Below are 20,888 nucleotides of genomic sequence, written 5' to 3' on the forward strand. Positions count from 1 at the left end.
CAGACTATCTCATTATTTAGAAAATAAAACAGAGGAACCATATAGCCAGAAGTGTTAGCCTGAGTGAATGTTTGCCTGTGTAAAGGCATAAATGATGCATTGTGACTGGAATTAAAATCTGAAAAAAATCTGAGAAACTACCTAAACCACACAAAATTTTGTGTTGCAATTGAAAATATTAAAATAAAGAAAGTGTTGGTCACATATATGAAATCCTAGGCTTGTTGTTGCTTCAGTAATACAGAATATAGGATCTACACTACTTTTAAACACATACTGGAAAGTTTGTTCAATATCAATTGTGGCATTCAAAAAGTTATGCAATATTATGGTAAATATCAGACCATTTAATTTTGCAGCTGTTATGATGAGAATGGATTGACTGTTTACCACTTAACAACTTCATTGTAATCTTTGCTTATTAACTGCAATAACATGACGGAAGGCTGATAATATATTGAAGTTTCACTTCATAAATAGGTTGGTAAAGAGGGCAGAAAATGCCCTCTGTGGTGCCAAGTGTGGTAAGATGGCAAAGCATTATTTTATTGCATCCTGATTATCAGTACAAACTATGTTTTAGAAATTAGACATTATGTTTCAGAGTATGTCTTACTCCCAATGAGGACTCATTTCTTTTTTTATTCAAAAATGTCTATCAAATTGATTTCATATTTCCTTTATTAAATTTATTGAATGCATTGCCTGTCCTCTGACAAGATACGGCTATTTTGTATGTTGCCTTTGGAGGACGTTTCCTTCAAAAAGTTACTGGTTGTCACTATGTCCTTAACAATGAATTTACAAAGCTGGAAAATGTCTATCTGGAAAAGCTAATGACATAACAATTTTTTATTTCTGAACCTCTTTCTTCTATACCCCGTTTTGGGAGTTCAATGTCAATAGCATTTTTTCAATATTTTCAATTCTAATTTTTACACAGCTTTATGAGATCATTATTTGTAGTCTGATGTCCAGGGCTATCTCCTGGAAACAAAAAGCTGTGAGAACCCCTAGTACTCCACAAAGACTTTGATTGTGGTTTGTTTTAGAAAAGGTTGTCCTTATCTCTTTATTAAGTATGTGTTTACCCCAAGGACATAATTTGAAAATCCATGTGCTGTGGTAGAAATATAGTCCAGAATTCAGTCTGATATCGAAACTTTTAAATATAAGTACCTACAGGTATGTAAAATTTCCAGGTATGTACCTACAGGTATGTAAGTTTCCATTAGTCAAAGGACATATCTTGTCAGTACAGACTGTAGAGCCTGGAGGGCAGTTTGGCTGTACATGGTACAGTGGCACTTGAAGCTATACATACCTGAGTGTTTTAATTTCCTCAACTATGTAGCAATTCTGCTGTTAGCAATTGATTAAATTTTCTACATACAGTACTACAAGAGAAGTCTTCTGGTGTGTCTCTTCCTCTGCTTTGAAAGGCATATTTTCTTTTATCTTTTGTACATATATCCTGGAATTGTTCTACATGCCTGTATTAAGGTACCTAAATTGAGACATTAATGTTAAATCCTTAAATCTAAGGCCTATTAAAACACATTAACTTATCCAGAAAATACCTCCTTTTTGGAAGAAACTAAACAAAAAAGAAATCCAGAAAAGAAATTATTACAAACATCAGCTTTAAAGTTGACCACTGATGACCTCTACTTCAAAATCAAATACAAATAGTATCAAAAATTTATTCACTTCCCTGGAACATTGACCTGGGTTTTCCTTGCTTTTGTGATATGTATTTTCTCAGAAACAATTGGATTAATCAAAGTAAACTGAAAATGCAAAGGTCTAGTCAAACCAAAAAGAACATTAGTTGTATAGGTTATAAAATGACATTTGGATAATAGTTTGAGCTGGCAGGGACACGGAGAGGTTGTAACAGAAGAGTATCTCTAAAATGGAATACCCAGTATCTATAGAAACTCCATACACAGCAGAACGTGGCAGCAAATGCCTTCTCACCTCCCAGTTCTCCCCAGTTCTTCCCCACAATTGTCTCAAGAAGCAAATTCCGTGTTTTTCAGAGATGAAGATGGCTTCTGTCTGGGATTTCATCTTATATCATCATTCTTAGGTAGCTGTGTACCTACACACTAGTCTTTCACGGCTCCTTAAAAGAACACACAAGAGATGTTTCTATTTTTGCAGGCAGGTAAGGTTGAAGCCAGGATCCTGTGGTTCCTTGCACAAGTGCTATACGTTTTTTAGACTAAACAAAGATGGGTAATTTATTGGCTAGGTCACAGGGCTGTAGACCTAAAATCACCTTGTTCTCTAATTTTGGATGAAACACTGATTATGATATTTAGAAATCCATATATTTCCTTGACTGTGAGGAAAATTTTTCTATCTACTAGAAACACCTCAGAGGAAAACAATGTTGTGAGTAATCTGATTTTTCTTGTGTAAATCAATTACAAAAATATGAGAATATTCTACTTCAGATGGAAAAAGAAAATTAAAACATATTCTAGCAGTCAACTGTACAGGCAAAGTAAATAAGGAAAGATAGACTGATGATAGATGACAGACAAAGAGAGAAAACCCGGTGGTTTTGTAAATTTAGAATTGCTTTTCTCGCATTTGCAACAAAGAAGAGGCAATACGCAAGAGGTGTTTGTTATCTAATTTAAGATCAGTATATGTTCTCCAGTATGAATTGAGAGTGTGTAGAACTTGATATCAGACAAATACACATTGCTGCAGACAGAGCATGCTTTGCTGTTTAATAAAATAATAGAATAGATGTTTAGTATTTTTAATTGTACTTCTTGAGGGGATGGTGGTAAATATTTCTACATGCTTTATTCCTCAAAGATTTTAATCTCTCTGTGTACATAAAAGGAAGAAGTACGTGTGAAAGCACATGCACAAATTGTGTACCTAAAACATCAGATGTTTGACTGCCCACTTACAAGAAAAAGGGAGAGGGAGGGGAAGAATGGGCTGAGGATGTGATGTGAATAGAAAGAGATACTATCAACTTACTCCTGTGCATGCTACAACTTTAGGAGTATAAACTGCTTAAAAAGATATTAGACTGCTTCCTGAATGCTGCTGACTTGCCCTCTTTTAAGAATTTCTGTACTAGATGCAGGGCACTATATTGGCTAAATGCAATCAAAAGTTGTTAAAATGAAATATTCTTTCTTGCTTTAAGTATTTTTTGTTTCTGTTATCTTATATTTTATATATTTACCTTTAAAGCTATTTTTATGTATTAAAACCATGACTTATTTTTGTGAATAACCATTAAAACTGAGCAGATATCAAAGAAGTACACACCAACATTTTAAAAAGATATTTAATAGCTCTATATTTCAGTCAAAATAGCAATTGTGACATAGCATAAATCCAAAGAATTTAGTTTTAAGTCTGGTAAAAATAATGTACTCTTCACAGGCTAAGCATACAAATATATCAGATTCATTATAAGCAGTAATCTTATTTTCCTAGTTCTCTATTACTCTACATGTCAGTATATGCAATCCCTTAATTATTGTCATTCATGTTGATGGAATGACTCCTGGATTTGTGTCAATACCTGAGCTGTGATTCCAGTTCTACTTTCCAAATCTGTTTTAAGCCTGGGTCTTCTAAGGATCTACTGGTAAACCTGACACTAGGATCATATCCATGTTAAGTCATTAGCTCACAGTCACATGATGGAATTTTGATGCATGTTTTTTGATATATGCAGAGATGCTTTGCTTCCATGGTTATGGGTAGATAGAACAGAAAAAACAATCACTAGAAACTGCATCATTAGGATAACACGTAGCATCAAGAATTATAATTCTAGCCTGTGAAATTTAGAATTATATTATATAGTCCATTACTTTGAATAATAGCATGGTTGCAGAATGTTATTCCCAGCCCATGCACTTGAATGTATATGTATATTACATTTAGTTAACAAGAAATTTCTCTTACTCAACATTATCAGAGAAGATGATGATAACATTAAAAACCCATCACAACTACACCATGCTTTCAGCTAAAAATCTATTTAGCCATAATCTAGCAGCTATTCAACACAACAGTTTTTCTGTGAAATTGCTTTGCTTGGAGCTCTTCATCTAGCATATTACCTTCCATTTAAACTCGCTTAAATCTTGATATACATTTGTATTATTCTCATTAAGGTCTGATCACCCTGCACAGTTTAAGCTTAATAAAAGATTTTCTATTCAAATGAAGTGATAAGTTGTACAAATATTGTGCCTGCAATCTTTAAATAATTCAGAATTTTAAGTGATAAACCCACTAACCTTATTTTTATTCTCGTTTCTGGTCATTTCAGTTTTATGGCTAATTCAATTCATATTAGATATATTCCTTTAATCAAATGCCACATTTTATCAAATTGCCCTCAAGTGATTCTGTTTTAAAGGAATTAAACCAGCCTAGCTCTTGGGAGAGAATGGTAAGTTGAGTTGTATCTTCACTAAGGAGAACTGGGTTGAATTAACTATGGTAAAAATACAGTATACGGTAAACCTCCTCCAATTATAATCTGTCACAAATTGTAAGATAAATATGGGTTGATATATACACACGTTATGCTTTCTCTGTGCTGAGACAGAGTGCATGATGAAGTAGTCTTATTTAATGACTTGATGTGCTTTTGATCTGTTTATCTGGGATGTACTGAAAAACTGCTTATACAGGATGAGATTTTAAGTACCACAGGGAAAAAATGAAATGGAAGCATGGATAACTAAGGAAAAATCAACATAAACATATAAAGAAAATTGTATATTTAATCTTAGATTTTGCAACATGATGCAAGTGCATAGCTACTTTACTAATATTTCAATGCATTTTTCTGAATATTGGGACACATCAAACCTGGAAAGTCTTAAACCTGTCTCCTGCATCCACTCTTCACTGAATTTCTTGTCTAGCTTCAAATTCAGAAAACATGACTCACAAAAATAACCCTGACTGGATTTTGTCAGTGAGGACAGACACATCGATTGACGTCACGAACAGGCACGTGAAGGTCTTTGCTTCCCTCTAGTGACTGGTCTAGGAAGACATTTAACCAAATCTGCCCATCTTACTCAACTTTGGCTCAGAGAGTCAGCAAAAGAATAACTATGTGTAAAGACCCCTGAGAGGTCAGTGAGATGCTGATGCAGCATTAGAATTTGTCTATTTGTGATAGAAATTGATAACATACAGCAAATTTACACTGGACACGTTTGACTGGTTTTGATGTAGTTTTACAGTTTTATCAGGCTGAGATACAATTTCAAAGTTGATAATTTAGGAACAACTGATAAAGTTGGAAGATGACCTCTTAAGATGAATTTCAAAACATAATTTCAAATATTTATTTCAGGTCATTTCACCAAAACCACTTCTTGTATTAAGACAGACCAGACTTCAATGAATTGCCCAATGTTCAATTTATCAGATGGAATACTTATTATTCAGGAGAATTAGAACACATTTTCAAGTAAAAATAAGCAAACCTATACCCTGCAAGTGCATAAAACCTCATTGTACTGTATTTCATTATATTATCCTTACCATATTACTAAAACTAGCTATATTTATACCAGTTGTAGTTCTGCTTTTTGGGAGGCTTTTTTGTGTCATGTTTTTGTTTTTTTTTTTTACTAACTGCAAATAAATTTTAAAGTAACAAATAATATTATTTATTTACAAGCAATTTTATGCACATGACCTATACCCCTATTTTCAAAGGAATAGGTGCATAGCTCTTCTCACATGGACAAGCAAATATTCCCCAAATTATTCAACTTCTTCGGTGGCACAAACAGATTTTGTTTTTATTTAAGGATGGTATAATACAAGCTTCTGCACTACTTCAGTTGGATAAACAGAGCTAAATTCTCCAAAATATACAACAGTCATGAGATCATCAGAATGAATGAGAGAAAAAAACGAGAAATATAATTATAAAACTATTTAAACTTCAGAGATCTGCTTCATGGAAGAAGAATGATATTAGCGTTGAGAACAGCTAGGGAACATTGTCACTTAGAACCCAGAAATTTGAAACTCTAACTCTACCAGGGTTAAATGAGTGAACTTGCATGAACAGCTTTGCTTTCATCATGCTCTAGTTTCCTGTAGATGTAAACCAGGGATGATGGTATGAACCTCTGTGTTAAATTGCCTTTAAATTTGCAGGTGTAAAAAACTTTAAGAGGTACATGACATAAATGAGAAAGGTTGCTAAACTTTTGCAGTTGCAGCTGTGCTATTTTGTTCTTTTGGAAACTGTATTCTATTTGGTAAACATTGTTTTCTCCTATAAATCAGCCCAAGGCAAGTACCATGATGGATTTCCAGGTCCTTTCTGCTGCATTTCTTGGTGAAGTTTTACAAAGAAAAAAACAATTGCATTTTATTTGACTTAGTAAGATCCATGAATTTATCTGAAAACCTAGATACAAAACCAAATTATGACTGATTTTTTTCTGTAGTGAAGTTTATTCAAACTGCTCAATTATTTTTTGTCCCCATTATATACTAAAAATCTGTCAAACGTCCAATTACAATCTCTAAATTCGATTATGAAGATATGATCACTGGTTCTTTTTAGTTACATTCCAGAATTTAAATTGCCTGATATTACAAGAAACCACTATTTTTAGTTTGTGAAAATCTACATTTACATAACAGCAATAAATAGCAATTGAGTTCTCAACAAATGGAGTTGATTAATCACACAGTGAAAATTAAAAAGTGAACTTATTACCAGGAATTAATTTGATTTCTTTTTTTTTCTCTTTTAGGTCTCAGCCTGGCATGTAAGCTCTGTTCATGGCCGTGTAGGTGTTAGTGAAGAGCAGTGTTATAAAAAAAGTACTAAATTATAAATTCCTCCCATATATACTGATTCATTTTGTGTATTACTTAAGCAAAGAAAATTTTGGTCTGACTCTTCTTCAACATAAAGAAATTCCATTTATATTGTACAATACTTCAGAATTAATTTTCTGCATTACAGTATAATCTCAGCAGTTTGTGAATTTAAAAATTTTTAAATTTCGGTCTTGCACAGCTTGCATGGTTCTCCACTTGATCTGATCTGATTCAAATCATTCAAAGACTTTTAGTTGTCTGCAAAGGAGATTGGATCAGGTTTTTCATTCCATACAGTTCTAATGAAAAAGAATGTGATTCTGTAAAGTCTTCCAAGTCTTTATGCAGGACTATCAGGAATACAATGTGCAGTGTGCTGTTACACAGGTTCCACTATGTAAAGTTCTTCATAAAAATAGGCATTCTAGTAGGCATTTAAGTTCATTAATGAACATAAGCATAGAAACTAACATGGAAAGAGAATTTTCTGCCTTGAAAAAGGTGCCAGAAGTAAAGTTTGAACTGTAAAGGTGGACCAACAAGTCTGACTGCAGCCAGTGGAAGAAGCAAAGCTTTATCTGGCATGTACTGCCAAATTATATTTATTGTCACTCAATTTCCCCAATATCTTTCAGGGGACCAAATTAATATGACTGTGAAGTAATATACAGTAAGGAGAGGTTTCTATTAATATTTTCAGAAGAAAATTCTGACTTAGGATATTCTAATGATTCGATGATTAGTCTGACAGATTTTGACAAAAGTTATAAAAAGTTGTCTTAACATACTATGTTTCAAAGGCCTGCAAGGCTAGGACAAAAAAACCAACAAAAAACAACAACAACAACAAAAAAAAATCCCAAACCTTTAGTGGTCCATTGTGCTAATTTAAAAAATCAAAGCGGAGAGGAGAGAGACACAGCAGATCAGTGCTCTCTGTCAATTTTACCACCTGGCAAAAAATTGCATAAGTTGTTTGTTGGCATGCACACAAGTTCATATTGTAAAGCTGAGTTGCAGAAAATCTCAATTAGCTGGTAGACCCTTATTTATTTGTTTTGAAGAATTCTTTTAATAGACTATTTCTCTAGACTTGTATCAAAGGACAATGGTAGAAAAATAATTAAAAGCTGTAGGGAATAATTAAAAAAAAAAATTGTAAACTTTTCCAACCCTCTTTAATGGAGAACACCACAATATGTCTAGATAGTAATCGCAAAGTTATAGAAATGTACGCATTTTGTCATTTTGTATATACTGGTATTCATACTGTCATATAGCTTAAGGGTAGAAAATCTAAACCACTGCCTATGGAAATAGTATAGTAACAGGGGAGAAAAACAGAGCAGATGTACCACTTGTCCTAACCTAAAACAGAACCAGGTCAAAATTCTTGCAATATTAAAAATTTCAGCTAATTGCATTGTACTTCTTCCAACTGTATAGTCAGCAGGTTCGAACTATCATAAGCACACATATGGTAAATAAAACTCTGTCACACTGTTATAACATCCTTCTGCAGTGACTGGCAGAGAGAGCTTCAGAATACTAAAACCCTTTCCTCTGCCAGTGCTGTGAGATGATGTGTTGCACCGCATACAGATGTGGAGCACACTAGCAACCACTGACTCTGTCCTGTGGAGAACACATGTGCTCACATTATGTCCAACACACTTCTAAAAGAACAAACACCAGCTGCACTATTTTGCTAACCAGTTGGTGACTCTGGGAACTCCCATGCCAGATGTCACTTCCTCTCTGTGTCCCAACAGATCTACCCCACGTTCCCGTGCCCTCGCTGCAGTGGTGTGAGTTGAAGGTTGCATGTGAGTGGAGTACTTCCCATATTCAGTACTGTGGCACCCACCTTTCCAGCCTTCTACGGTGTTTTGAATTCTGCACCCTGGTTCAAGATTCCAGGGGCTGGGTCCTCTAAGACAAATAACTGATTTTGTCAGGCCAGACTTACATAAATGCTAGAGATCCATTGTACTCCTTTTGACTGGGATAGAATTAATGGTCTTAATTAAGTGAATTAAGTAGCTAGTATCGGGTTATGTTTTGGATTTGTGCTGAACACAGGGTTGATAATACAGAGATGTTTTTGCTTTTGCTAAACAGGGCTTACACACAGCCAAGGCTTTTTCTGCTTTTCATGCTGCCATACTGGTGAAGAGGCTGGGAGTGTTTAGAAGGCTGGGAGGAGACATAGCCAGGACAGGTGACCCAAACTGTTGGTCGAGACTATTTTTGCTGTCTCCCTATCCTTTCTTGTTTTCCTTTCCAGAAAGCTAGGAAGGACAAAAGAAAAGCTTTCAAATTTTGTTTCTGTGGGGTAAGAAAGTCAGCACTAGTACCTGATCAACTCCTTTTCTTTCTCTTTGTGGACTGAGACCACCGACAGTTCCTGACAACAAGAACTGTTTGCTAGATAATGCAAAGAGAAAAGACACAACTCTTTCTGAATTTTTTGGTTGGTTGGTTTAAGGAACCGAATTGTTTATCCTTAGAATGTTAAGTAAAAATATTCCAAGAATTTTCCTATGAACTATACAGAGAAGCATTCAGTATGCTAAGACTTTACTGAAGGCAACATCTGATTGCATTCTCTGAAATGAGTAGGTGAAGTTATCACTCATTTCCAAGGGGGAAAAAAATCACCACTTACATACAACTGATGCTACCAGCTTTGTGTAGGGAAGCTGAAAGTATCAAAGGAAGCACCAGAAATAATAAAAAAGCCTGGTTTAAATCACTACAGAGAGATGTGTTCTATACTTTGGGATAATAAACTGAAATAAACTGTTGCATTATCGGATTGAGTTTAACATACGACATATTATTTTGTTGACTGTCTTCATATTATACACACATTTGACTAGATGCCCACAGAAAGGGCACAAGGCTGCCAGCTTGATAAATGGGAAAACTTATAATCAGAGGGAAAAATCACCAAATTTCATAGAAAGAATGGATTAAAACTGCTTTTACCGAAGTTAGGATGACCAAATTCTCACAGACACCAATGGCAGTAGAATAAGTTTGATGATCTGGTGTGATTAAACAGCTTTGATATCCAGAACTTTCTTCAAGGATGGAAGCCAGAGAACTGCAATCATTGATCAATCTTCTGAAAAGCATGTCCAAAATCCAAGTAGAAAAAGCTTTCCTTGCTTCTGAAGAATTATTAAACTGACAAGATCAGTGGAGGGAGTATCATTTACCAAATGTGAATTGCCAATGCAGATAAAGGTGTGGGGGAAGTGGCTAAAAAGGTGGAAAAATCCATTAGAAGTTGCTGCTGGCTGGAAACCAATAATAAAAGCAAACACAGTTTTCATCTGAAAACCACTTAATTTAAAACACCTGACTCATGACAGACTATTGATTAGTTAAGCACCCTCAACTAAAGCAGACTACTTTTTTGTTGGGTTTATTCCAGAATGCTTGCCAAGTCCTGGTTATGCAAAAATTATCCAGTTTGGAAGGACATGGGTACATCACAGCTCTGTAGGATTTGCGATGTGAATTAGGCTATTAATCCATCAAATCCAGTTGCCTGCTGGTGACGATAACTAATTCCTGAGACTTAGAAAAAGTAGAAAAATAAAAGAAAACCAAGCCACCAAGAACCCAACAAAATCATGAGCACCTAACCAATTGTATAGTCCCCTACATATTTATTTGTTTAGATTTATAAATTATAGTAACTGAATCAGCATTATAGAGCTTTCATAACTTAAAACTCACAATGTCAGAGTACAAATTCTGAAGTACTCCTGACCAAATACAAATACAAATAAAATGGTCCAAAGGAAAAAGAAACAAAATAACAAAAAAACGAAAATAAATTTTGAATAAGCTAACAGTAGAGATATTCTTCAAAGAGATGGGAAAAAAATAAGTAGGAGTTGGCCATTGCACATTCTAATAAGAGATAATGTCACATTCTCAAAAAATATCACACATACATGTGCAAAACAAGTGACAGTGGTGTCCATGCAGACCTTGCTGCATCACATCTTATTGGGAATATTTCAGGGCTCGTATCACTATTAAAAATGGTCACATCTCAGAGAACACCCCCAGTCTTCGCATTTTCAAACGTATTCAATAGCTACTATTAAATAATATGCCTAGAAAAGATATCCTTCAGAACACAAAAGCACATGTTTCTCCCTCAAAAACCTTAGACTATTTTATGTAAGCTTTATGTAAATTTTAGATGTTTCTAAAGTTTACTTTTTGATCTAGATTCTAAAGCATATGGAAAACAGTACTTATGTGTAGCACTGAACTTCTTCATAAAAAATACTAAGAGAAATGCAAAACAAGTGGCAAGCACAAAAGGCATTTTGTTGCCACTACTTCACACATTCATTTAAAATACCTGAATAAAATATTTTAATCACATTGTTAAATATGCAGCAGGGTGTTGTTTTTTTTATTTTTTGTAGTCTAATAATACTCAAATGTGCCTTTGATATTCTGGACAGGAACAGTGAAATCAGAGCATGTGCTCTAAATGCACAGTACTGAAAGTAACCACATAAAAAATTATAGACAAACCCCTGTACCACTCCTGTATAAGCCAAATACTGTGAAAAGAAAACAAAGAACATATTCCAAATGTTTTGCTTTTTATGAGCTCCTAATAATGCATAATATGAAGTCTCTCATGTACCTCATTCCACAGATTTCATGGAAATTGAATACTACAATATTACTGGCAAATAATGGTATGATTCTTTTGCAGAGGCAAAGATTTCAGCACTCCTTGTATTTGGAAAGATTTCTAGTATCATGTCCAAAGTTTCACATTTCTGCACTATAATGTTGTTTCTCAGCCATCAGTGTGCTGATGTAAATCCAGTATCAAGGATAAAAACACACAAAATCACAAAAATAATGCAATTTCTAACAGTGTAGATCAGTCTATGTTATAAGACATGTATAATATACCTGGATAAGAAGTACAACATCATCTTTTACAAAAATAACACGGCAACCATGCAAGGATCCCTCTTGAAACACTAAATCTGCATAAATGCAAAGTTCACCTTGATTTTAATAGGAGATTTATGTGAAAGATTAATGCAGCAAATTATAACTGCATAAACTTGGGATTAATTTTAAACCACAACTAGATTTTACCAGTTTTCTTTCTTACAGCAACATTTTCTTTTTTTACTGTAGAAGGGAAAGACTAAAAAACATAGAAGAATAATAGTAAGATTTCACTGCTTAGTATACAGCTATTATTTTAATAAACTTAAATGAAAATTTGAACCAACAAAAATGAAGATTGCTGTGGGGAATCACACTTGAAAATTGTACTTTCCCCTGCAGTAACAGAAATGGGAGTCTTCCTTAGTTATTTGTCTCATCATTTACCCACTTGCTTGTTGCCCAGCAACTACCACGAAGGAACTACAGTTCATAGCCATTCTCATTTTAATCTTGAAAAAGCAGATTAAAATTACTATGTGAGTAATCTCTTTCTGGTGAGGTATTGAAATATTTCAGCTTCTATATCTGCAAAAAGGAAGCCAAATGACTGGAGGATCCAGTACTTCTGCTCTGTCAAAGGTTCACTTTCTCTGCCCTTGTATCAACTCATTTATCGACCAACAATTTAAACAGTCAGGTATTTTGTAATATTTGAGCTATAGCAATAGAAGCAAACATCTGTCACTTACATTCTTGAATCATCCCACAGCACACAGTAGGGATTCAATGTGCCCTAAGAAGAAAACAAACAGACCAATTAGTTACCCGTATGCAAAAATATTTGTCATGCTTGACCTAAAAATGTATTTGGGTCTCCTCCTACAAATGAATTGATGCCTCTGATGAATTGATGACACTGAAATGGCAAATGCTTAAGGTTAATTCTTATAGGGCATTTTGAAGGCACTTGAACCTCAAAGCAGACTATATGTGCATTCTCTGCTTAGATAAGGAGAGCATAAAGTTGTCTATTTGTATATCCTAGTGGAAGTAAAATATGAGATACTAATTAATCTGTTAAGAGACTTGACTGAACATTTCTGGTATTTTCAGAGGAAGAACTTTAGGCCCCTTAGGAGCTTGGATGTCAAAACGAGTAATGGCTTTAAAAATTTTAAGCATATGTTGTGCAAAATGTCTTGAGATTGTGATTTCAGATTTACACACCCCACATTCAGTGTCCAAAGGTTTTGTCAATTAGGTCCTAAATCAGCAGTGTTTTTTGCTCAAAGTATATATATTTTTGTTTGTGGTTGAGTTTTACAATATTGGTTCCCATCTTGTCAAAGTCCGTGGAAGATTTCTGATTTCATTTAGAACAGAACGGGAATCTAGGTTTTTATTACAGATCACCGAAGTGTGGAAAAATTTTTGGGCAATTGAAAAATCTATAAAATTATTCATGTTTATTTTGTTGCCTAGAAAGTGTAGAGACTAAATTAAAATTCACTCAAATTGACTTAGAAGTACTTAAAAGTGCTTAATTATATTCTTGTTCACTATAAGCATTAGATGTTCCCAGGAGTCAGAACTACATTAAAAAATTATATTAAATATAGAATAAAAATGTATTTTTAAAAATCATGAGTGATTCGAAGAAACAGGTGGAGTTTACCATTTTTGGATGTCAATGCTAGTGAGCAGTGCAGATGCAGTAGATACAAAGATACTTTCATATAAACAAAGTACACCTTAATATTTTACTGCCAAAAATGATTTATTTATCAAAAAACACGGCAAGTAAAAATCTATTAAAAATTTAAATTATTCCATCTACCTCTTTATCAAAGATAAAAAAAGTCCTTCTGGAGATGCTTGTGAGAGAGGCATTTAGGGAATTGTTGAGCCTCTACTTCAGTATTTTGCTGACTGCATTGAATTTTAAGAGTAGAGTATAAATATTTAAAAGCAACATATACTTATGGCACTTTATATTTACATAGCACTGTACAAACATAAATAAAGGATGCTCCATCCCTTGAAGTATTTATAATATAAAGAAGAGGAAGTGGAACAGGGCACAGAATAAAGCAGTTGATAATAGGCTAATTGAGATTCAGAGACCAGGTCCTGCATCACTTGCCAGGAGTTTTCAGATACATTGATGGACTAAGAGATAGAAGGATAAGAAATGTGAAAATAAGAATAATGGTGCAGAATCAAATTTTCTTTAAAATGTAATTTTATAAAGAGTAATAATTTGTATAGTAAGTCTAAGTGAAGAAGTTTTACTTAAAATCTGATACAGCTATATGCATATTAAAAACATGCTTCTATAACTGCATCATAATAAGGCTTTGCATCATTCAGATCTAAGACTTGTCATTCCCAGCAGCAGACATCGTACAGCTTATGCTTGCTATTCCCACAGTGCTAACAGAATGAATACAATAACACTTTCAGAAAAAAAGTCTGTTATAAAGAAATTTACAAAATAGAGGGAAATAAAAACCTTTGCAGAAAACTGAAACACGATTAAATTGCCGTCAGATCACACATTTTTCTCTCTTTGAAATCTATTTGAATGAAAAGAGTTTGGCCATTGCAGTCACTAATAAGAGATTAGGCAGAAACACAGGAAGTAGGAAAAATAATACTCCTGTTCCAGAAGAAAGTGTTGTGGGAGGGTTTGTTCCACCAGAAGTGGCAGCTTACAAGGGCACAGCATGCTTTCAGAACTTCTTCCTCTTTTGATACTTGATCAAATACTCTTCAAGCACCGCAGGGACCACAAAGAGCTTGTTTCTCTATTTGCTTCTTTGCTTTTAATCTGTTGCTCCCTTTTTCACAGCCTTTCTGGGGTACCCCTTGCTGTACTGCTGCTGTAGAGCTGCCTCCAACAGCCACGGCTCTCTGTGAGGGCAGTGCTCTTACCAGCTAATTACTCAGCTGCAGCTAAGGAAGCAGCTACTGTGTGCAATAGCATTTACAACTGCTTAGCATAGATTTATACACTACAGTACATTACTTGGATAGCTCGAAATTGGGCATATGTGTGTGAGTGTGTGTATGTATGTATGTATGTATCTCTGTCTGGGACATAAAACTGAACTTCAGAGATATGATTGGCATCTTTGACAGCTATCCAGCACAGTGCCAACTGTGTTTCGTAGCCAGGGTTTTCAGTCACACTGAAAGCTTCTTGTCCTATGCTACTGCTGGCTGGTTATTCTAGTGGCCCTGGAGTAAGCTTCTGTGCTGTCAGAAGGTGAGAGCTCATGTTTTTTCTAGAGCAAACAGGATTCTGTTTGAGTTGCTCATTTTTAAAAGATTGCTTTGATTAAAGTGTACCATTAATCAAACTACTGGAAAAAATATGGCCATTATCCTCTATATGTTCAATGTTTGTAAGACCAAATCAGTTCTCTAAATAACAGATCACAGAATATTCTGAATTGAAAAGGATCCGGAAGGACCATCAAGACCAACTCTTAAGTGAATGGCCATTTAGGGATTGAACCCACAGCCTTGGTGCTATTTGTTATTAGCTCAGTGTTCTAACCAACTGAGCAATGATGCATTGCAAGCAGCATTCCACTCTGGTCAGCTTTCTGTTATATTTTTATTTCTCTACAAATCCAAATACCATGCAATATATGTCAAACATCACACACAATTGTGATTTGCACTTCCTCCAAAAGATAATCCTCCAATTTTATTAATAAAATTTTAAAAAATGGACAAAAAAATGAAGAAATTACTATCAATTTTGAATAGATTAGTATTTTAAGCCTGATTTTAATTAGCTATATTAACTCTTTCTAAATGATTCATTTTCCCATCTTTTTTCGTAATACCTCACTTAATTTAGTCAGTAGATAAGGAGGTGAAAGAAAAAATGTGTGAGTATACTCCTATGTACTAGTAGGCATGCTCTACAAAATGCTTAAAATATCATCATTAAATCAATTGGTAAACAAGCTGTTCTGAATAAATGAACAGCATTTCTAAGAACAAAGGTTTGGAAAGAACAAATACAACACTGAGATATTAAAAAAATTAAATGAAAGAGAACGTATTTTATTTTCTCTTTAATAATTAACCTATTTAACAGACAATGTTTAATCTGTGAGCCATTAATATATAACATTAAAATATTAAAGATATATTAACCATGGTTTTATCTTGCTGTATGTACATAAAGCTATAAATGGTAATATATTACTATATATATATGGCTATATATGGTAATATATTATAATATCATTAATCCTTATTTTCAGCTGAGGAAATTATAGCAAAGAATTAGATTCAGCCTAAAGGAATGCTCAGATTTACAAAATAGTGTTTCTGTGCATCTACAACCTTATTTCTTTAAACCAAAGTCCCATTATGAAGTCTAAGTCTTGAACACAAATGACCAATGTTTAAAGATATTAAAATTATATAACTGATTAGCATTCACAGATTTTCTGGAGCAATATATTGGCATTGTATCTGCCAATCCAACTTGTATATTCAGGTGGATTGAGATCCTACTTAAGTATAGTATGTATGAAAATTTGATCCAAGCACTTGATGCTTCTCTAGATTATATTATAGGATAAAAAATTGAACAAAAAAAGGGAAATTATCTGATATGTATTGGAAAGGTTATCTTTTTGCTTTGTCAAGACATGAGCTCATACAATATTAATTAATATTCTGTTACTGAAAGGTTGCCAGAGAAGGTGAAATCAGTGTCCCTAATCTGATGTTTTGTAATAATGAAGTTTAATTTCCAAGTTCCTCAAACTTGCCAAAAACTTGCTTTGTAAATTAATCAAAAGGACTGATAAAATAAAGATGAAAAAGAAAGCCCTCTCTAAGAATTTTGTAGGATTTCATCTTCTGGGGTTAGAAGTTCAACCTTTTGTTACTTTAGTCTTGCCTGTGTTGTGCTTGTTTTATTAGCTTGTGTTTGGTGTAGAAATATGTTCAATGCTTACTAGTATTAATTTCATATATGAATTTAAAACTTCCTTTCTTGCATGTGACCAAATTAATGAGAATTTTTTTTTACCTGTTACCCCATGTGCCTCCTTACCTGTTATTTTTGCAAGTAGTGATTTTAGTTTCAAAATATAAATGTCATATTCTGCAATTTGTGTAATAGCCCCTCAATCATTGTTAAAATAATAGTTTATAAAATCTAGCATTTAAAATTACCACAAATTTTTCCTAATAATGATCATAGTAAAATAAGTATTCTATTTCATATGTGATTGGTTTTCCCTTGATATATAGGATTAATTTGTGTTTACTTCAGCAAACACTTTGTAATATTTTTAATGAAATACCTGCCAGAAACAAGTTATGTGAAACATTGATATTTTCTCATAATATATATGATTTAATTTAGGTTTTAAAGAAAATAAAACAAAACAGAACATGAAATCTACATGTCCTAAAACATCTTGTAAATAAATTGAAACAGAGAACTATAAAATCCCAAACTGACAAAAATCTTCATCAATGCACTTTTAATGTTGTTGAAAGGTAAGGAATCAGTTCATTTCATGTTCCTACGTCCCTTTTTTCTGCCAAGCTTTCACTGAGATGTTCTTTGCATTGGTATTTTTCTGGGAACTGAATGGAAGGTCATGATGACCACTGATTGCAAAATAATTTTTTTCTAACCTTGAGTAAAATGTTAATGAAGGATGTAGAGTTCAGAAAGTATTCTTCATACTTTTGGCCAGACTCACTTATTTTGCTACTGACTGAAATACATAGGTGTACTCTAGCTGAATTGTATCTATACAAACACTTGCATAACTGTTTTTAACTTAAAAATTGCAGCTTTAACGATTCTTGCATAGCAATACTATTTTCAAAAGCTTGAATAACTGTCTCTTCTAACTGACTCTTTATGACTTTATTCAAAGCAAATTCTAGCTCTTAAGAACATAAACAGAGAGAGGTTATATATTGTGACTTCACATAAATTACTCCCATGCTTGTTATTTAACATTATTTTCCCAGTATTGTACATGAAAAAAAATATACACAAAAGATATATTTTATTTTCCCTGTGAGCACTGGGAGACTGCTAAAAACAGAAAGAAAAACAATCTTTATATTTTTCATATATTTGGAATTAAAGTACTTTTTTTTCGTATTTGGGATTAGAGATTAAATTGAAAAGTTTAGAATTTAAATGATTTTACAAAATATCACAAGCATTTATGAGGACTATAAGCTAAATTGGAACCAGAACATTTTTGTAGTCTGCTCCAATGGGTTTAGTAAAAACTAGCTTTTAGAAAATAATGAAAGAACTACTGTAGATCTATGACCTACACAGGGAGCAGAAGGTTAAGTAGTCAATACAATATTACATTTTCAATTGTAACCATGAAAGCATTTAATGGAAACTATTCACTAGAAATTGCTGTTTAACAAAACCCCTCTACATTCACAAAACAGCAATTAATTTTGTTTTGTTTATATGCACGCATGAAACAAATACACATTCCTTTTTAAGATTGTTACACTCTTCCTGGGCTTAAATTTTAGAAGGTAAACTGTATTTTATTACCTTATATTTAAAATAACACCAATTCTTTTCTCCCATGTGATCTGGAAAATATTCTTGTACAAGCATATCAACTATCCTTGTACTTACATTAGACAGGTGGGCCAGTTCTATCTCCAGGAAAGAATCTGTAGTTTTAGGCTCAGGTCGTATAGTAACAACGATGATTTTTGAATTAACAACTGTAAAATTCCTGTAAGAAAATGTAAAAATGGAAAATGTAAGTGTTTATGTGGCTTAATGAGACTTCTAATATTACATTTAAAGATTTCATCTGGTATTTTCTGTGACTTTACTTGACAAATATTAAGGGAGAATATAATTTGGGTGAAAGTGGTGAAAGCACTTATTTCCAACTATACTCAACATGCTGAAGACTGAAAAGTACCAATGATGCAGAAGTGCAATTCCTTAAAGCACAGTTTATTAATTAGAAGAATGCATTGATGACACAAACAGTCTATGCATGTTTGAGTGTATCTCATCTACTTCTTTCAACATATACACTCTAGATATGTTTTATAAAAGACGGTAATTTTTCTTCCAAAGTGCGGTGCTGGGGTTTTTTCTGTCTGTTAATGGTAGGATTGTGAAGATGAATGAGTGCAATGGGAGACTCTACAGTTCTGTTGAATCTGTGCTCATTTTAAAAACATACCTGTTCCAATTCTGAAAAAATTGTATTTGGTATATGAGTGGTCAACTTCATCAGCTGAAATACTTTTTAGAATTTAAACCACAATCATGCCCTGAGTGGAATCCTGCCAAAACCAATGAATTTTTTTCTCATACATGAGATTAGATTTGGTCTTACATTATTGTACCAGGCTATGCAGAATAATAACTTTCTGTCAATTTTTCTAATTCATCATCAATTTAGTTTTTCATGTGAAATGTGGATCGCTATGTATCATAGCAACCTTTCTAGCACAGACTAGCAATGCCAAGGTTATGCTAATACAGGCATAAAGACATATTGACACGTTCATGTTGGACATCCTTGCTTGTTATGGCCCCATCAGGTTTAGAATAACCATCAGTTATCAGCCTGACAGTTTCTGGTGATCATTATGGCATTTGCTTTGTGTGTAATGCTGCTTTCCATACCTCACAGAAATGTTATCAAAGAATGTTATCAAAAGATGTTATCAAAGAAAAAACTAAAGAGTTTAGATGTAATTATAATAGACAGTATAAATATTCTTTTGCTTCTGTTGTTGTTTAATTGCTTATTTTCTCTAGGGAGTTTGTATTTAGGAGAAAATTCCATTTTGCTGGATCATTGAAACAGGAATTGCCATGGCTACAGTAATAGAAACTTAGCTTAGCAGGCATTTCATTCAACACAAGGAATGAAATTGTACTTTTGGGGCAAGATATGAGTTCTAGTCCAATTTTAATCAGCCAAATCACATAATGAAAATATAATGGAACTGACTTTCTATTTTACTTAATTCCTATTTCTTCCCTTTGGTTACACTTTTAAGTCTCACACATTTATTGACAAAAAATGTATCTATCAGGCTAAAATTCAATGTTTAGCTAATTTTCAGTGCATTCTGTAGAATTACAGTAGCTGAATATCTGTAATTATTAAAAAGAACCAACCCACTCCCCCCCCAAGCCAAAAAAACCTCCAAATAAATAAAAACCTTGATTTCTCTAAGACATCATGAAAAGTGAAAATGGCACTTACAATGTATTCAGAGATTATGTCATTTTTGGAAATTCATGCAAACTATTGTAAATACTGCTACTTCAGTACTCTTTTACAGTCAGTCTTTGTGATTGAAAAAGTTTTCCTTTCGGTCTACCTCATTTTGGTGCAGTTCTGACAGTTCTAGGGCGAGATCTGAAAGAACATCTAAGTGCCTAGTTTGTAACTTCAGTACATTCATTTTACCTTGGTCTCATTAAAACTCTACCAATCCACTTAAATTCTCAAGAGCCCCTAGCAGACTGTTTCACAAGAAAATAAATATAACTGCCTATATTACTGTGAAATGAAAACTGCATTCCTCATTGCTCTCCTGTCTGGGCTGAATATCTACTTGCATATTTCATATTTAACTGATGGACAGTCCATGGAAGAATACAATCTGTATTCTAAAGTATATTCTAAAGTATACTCGAAACTCACATAGCATATTAAGATGCCTCTAACTTAAAGCCCAAAGCTTTGTAGTCAAAACAATTTCAAAAATTTGAAAAATATCTCAAAACCAGCGATGCAGTGCCATTGCTATCTCTGTTGAAGATCTTTCTCAAACAACAGCTGAGTTCTGAGAACAATTTTCCAGGAATTTACGTAATCAGTTTTTACAAAATGCCCTTGTATGTTTTAGTTTCAGTCCCTCTTACGTTGTGAATGACATAGAATGGAAATGATCTATCTCACTTCCTGGGCAAGTGCATTATCTTACAGCTTTTTTATAGTAGAGAGTGACTTCACCATTAGCTCCTTTTCCTTCATCAAAAGTAATCTAAAATTCAACTGTAA

General features: G+C 33.6%; 1 protein-coding gene across 10 annotated transcripts in view; it reads right to left on the minus strand.

The window, feature by feature from the left end:
* Positions 1-20,888, minus strand: part of ADGRB3 (adhesion G protein-coupled receptor B3) — a 513,515-nt gene that overhangs the window by 223,447 nt on the left and 269,180 nt on the right. For all 10 annotated transcript variants that reach the window (XR_004417317.2, XR_004417316.2, XM_033054203.2 and 7 more), the window contains 2 exons: positions 18,479-18,581; positions 12,561-12,604 (listed from right to left, as the gene is read on the minus strand). Coding sequence is in view for 8 of the 10 variants with exons in the window: in XM_033054203.2 (XP_032910094.1) it covers positions 12,561-12,604; positions 18,479-18,581 (147 nt within the window). In the remaining 2 variants the exon portion in view is untranslated. The remainder of the gene's footprint in view (positions 1-12,560; positions 12,605-18,478; positions 18,582-20,888) is intronic.

This window comes from Catharus ustulatus, chromosome 3 (assembly GCF_009819885.2).
Source record: "Catharus ustulatus isolate bCatUst1 chromosome 3, bCatUst1.pri.v2, whole genome shotgun sequence".
NCBI lineage: Eukaryota > Metazoa > Chordata > Aves > Passeriformes > Turdidae > Catharus > Catharus ustulatus.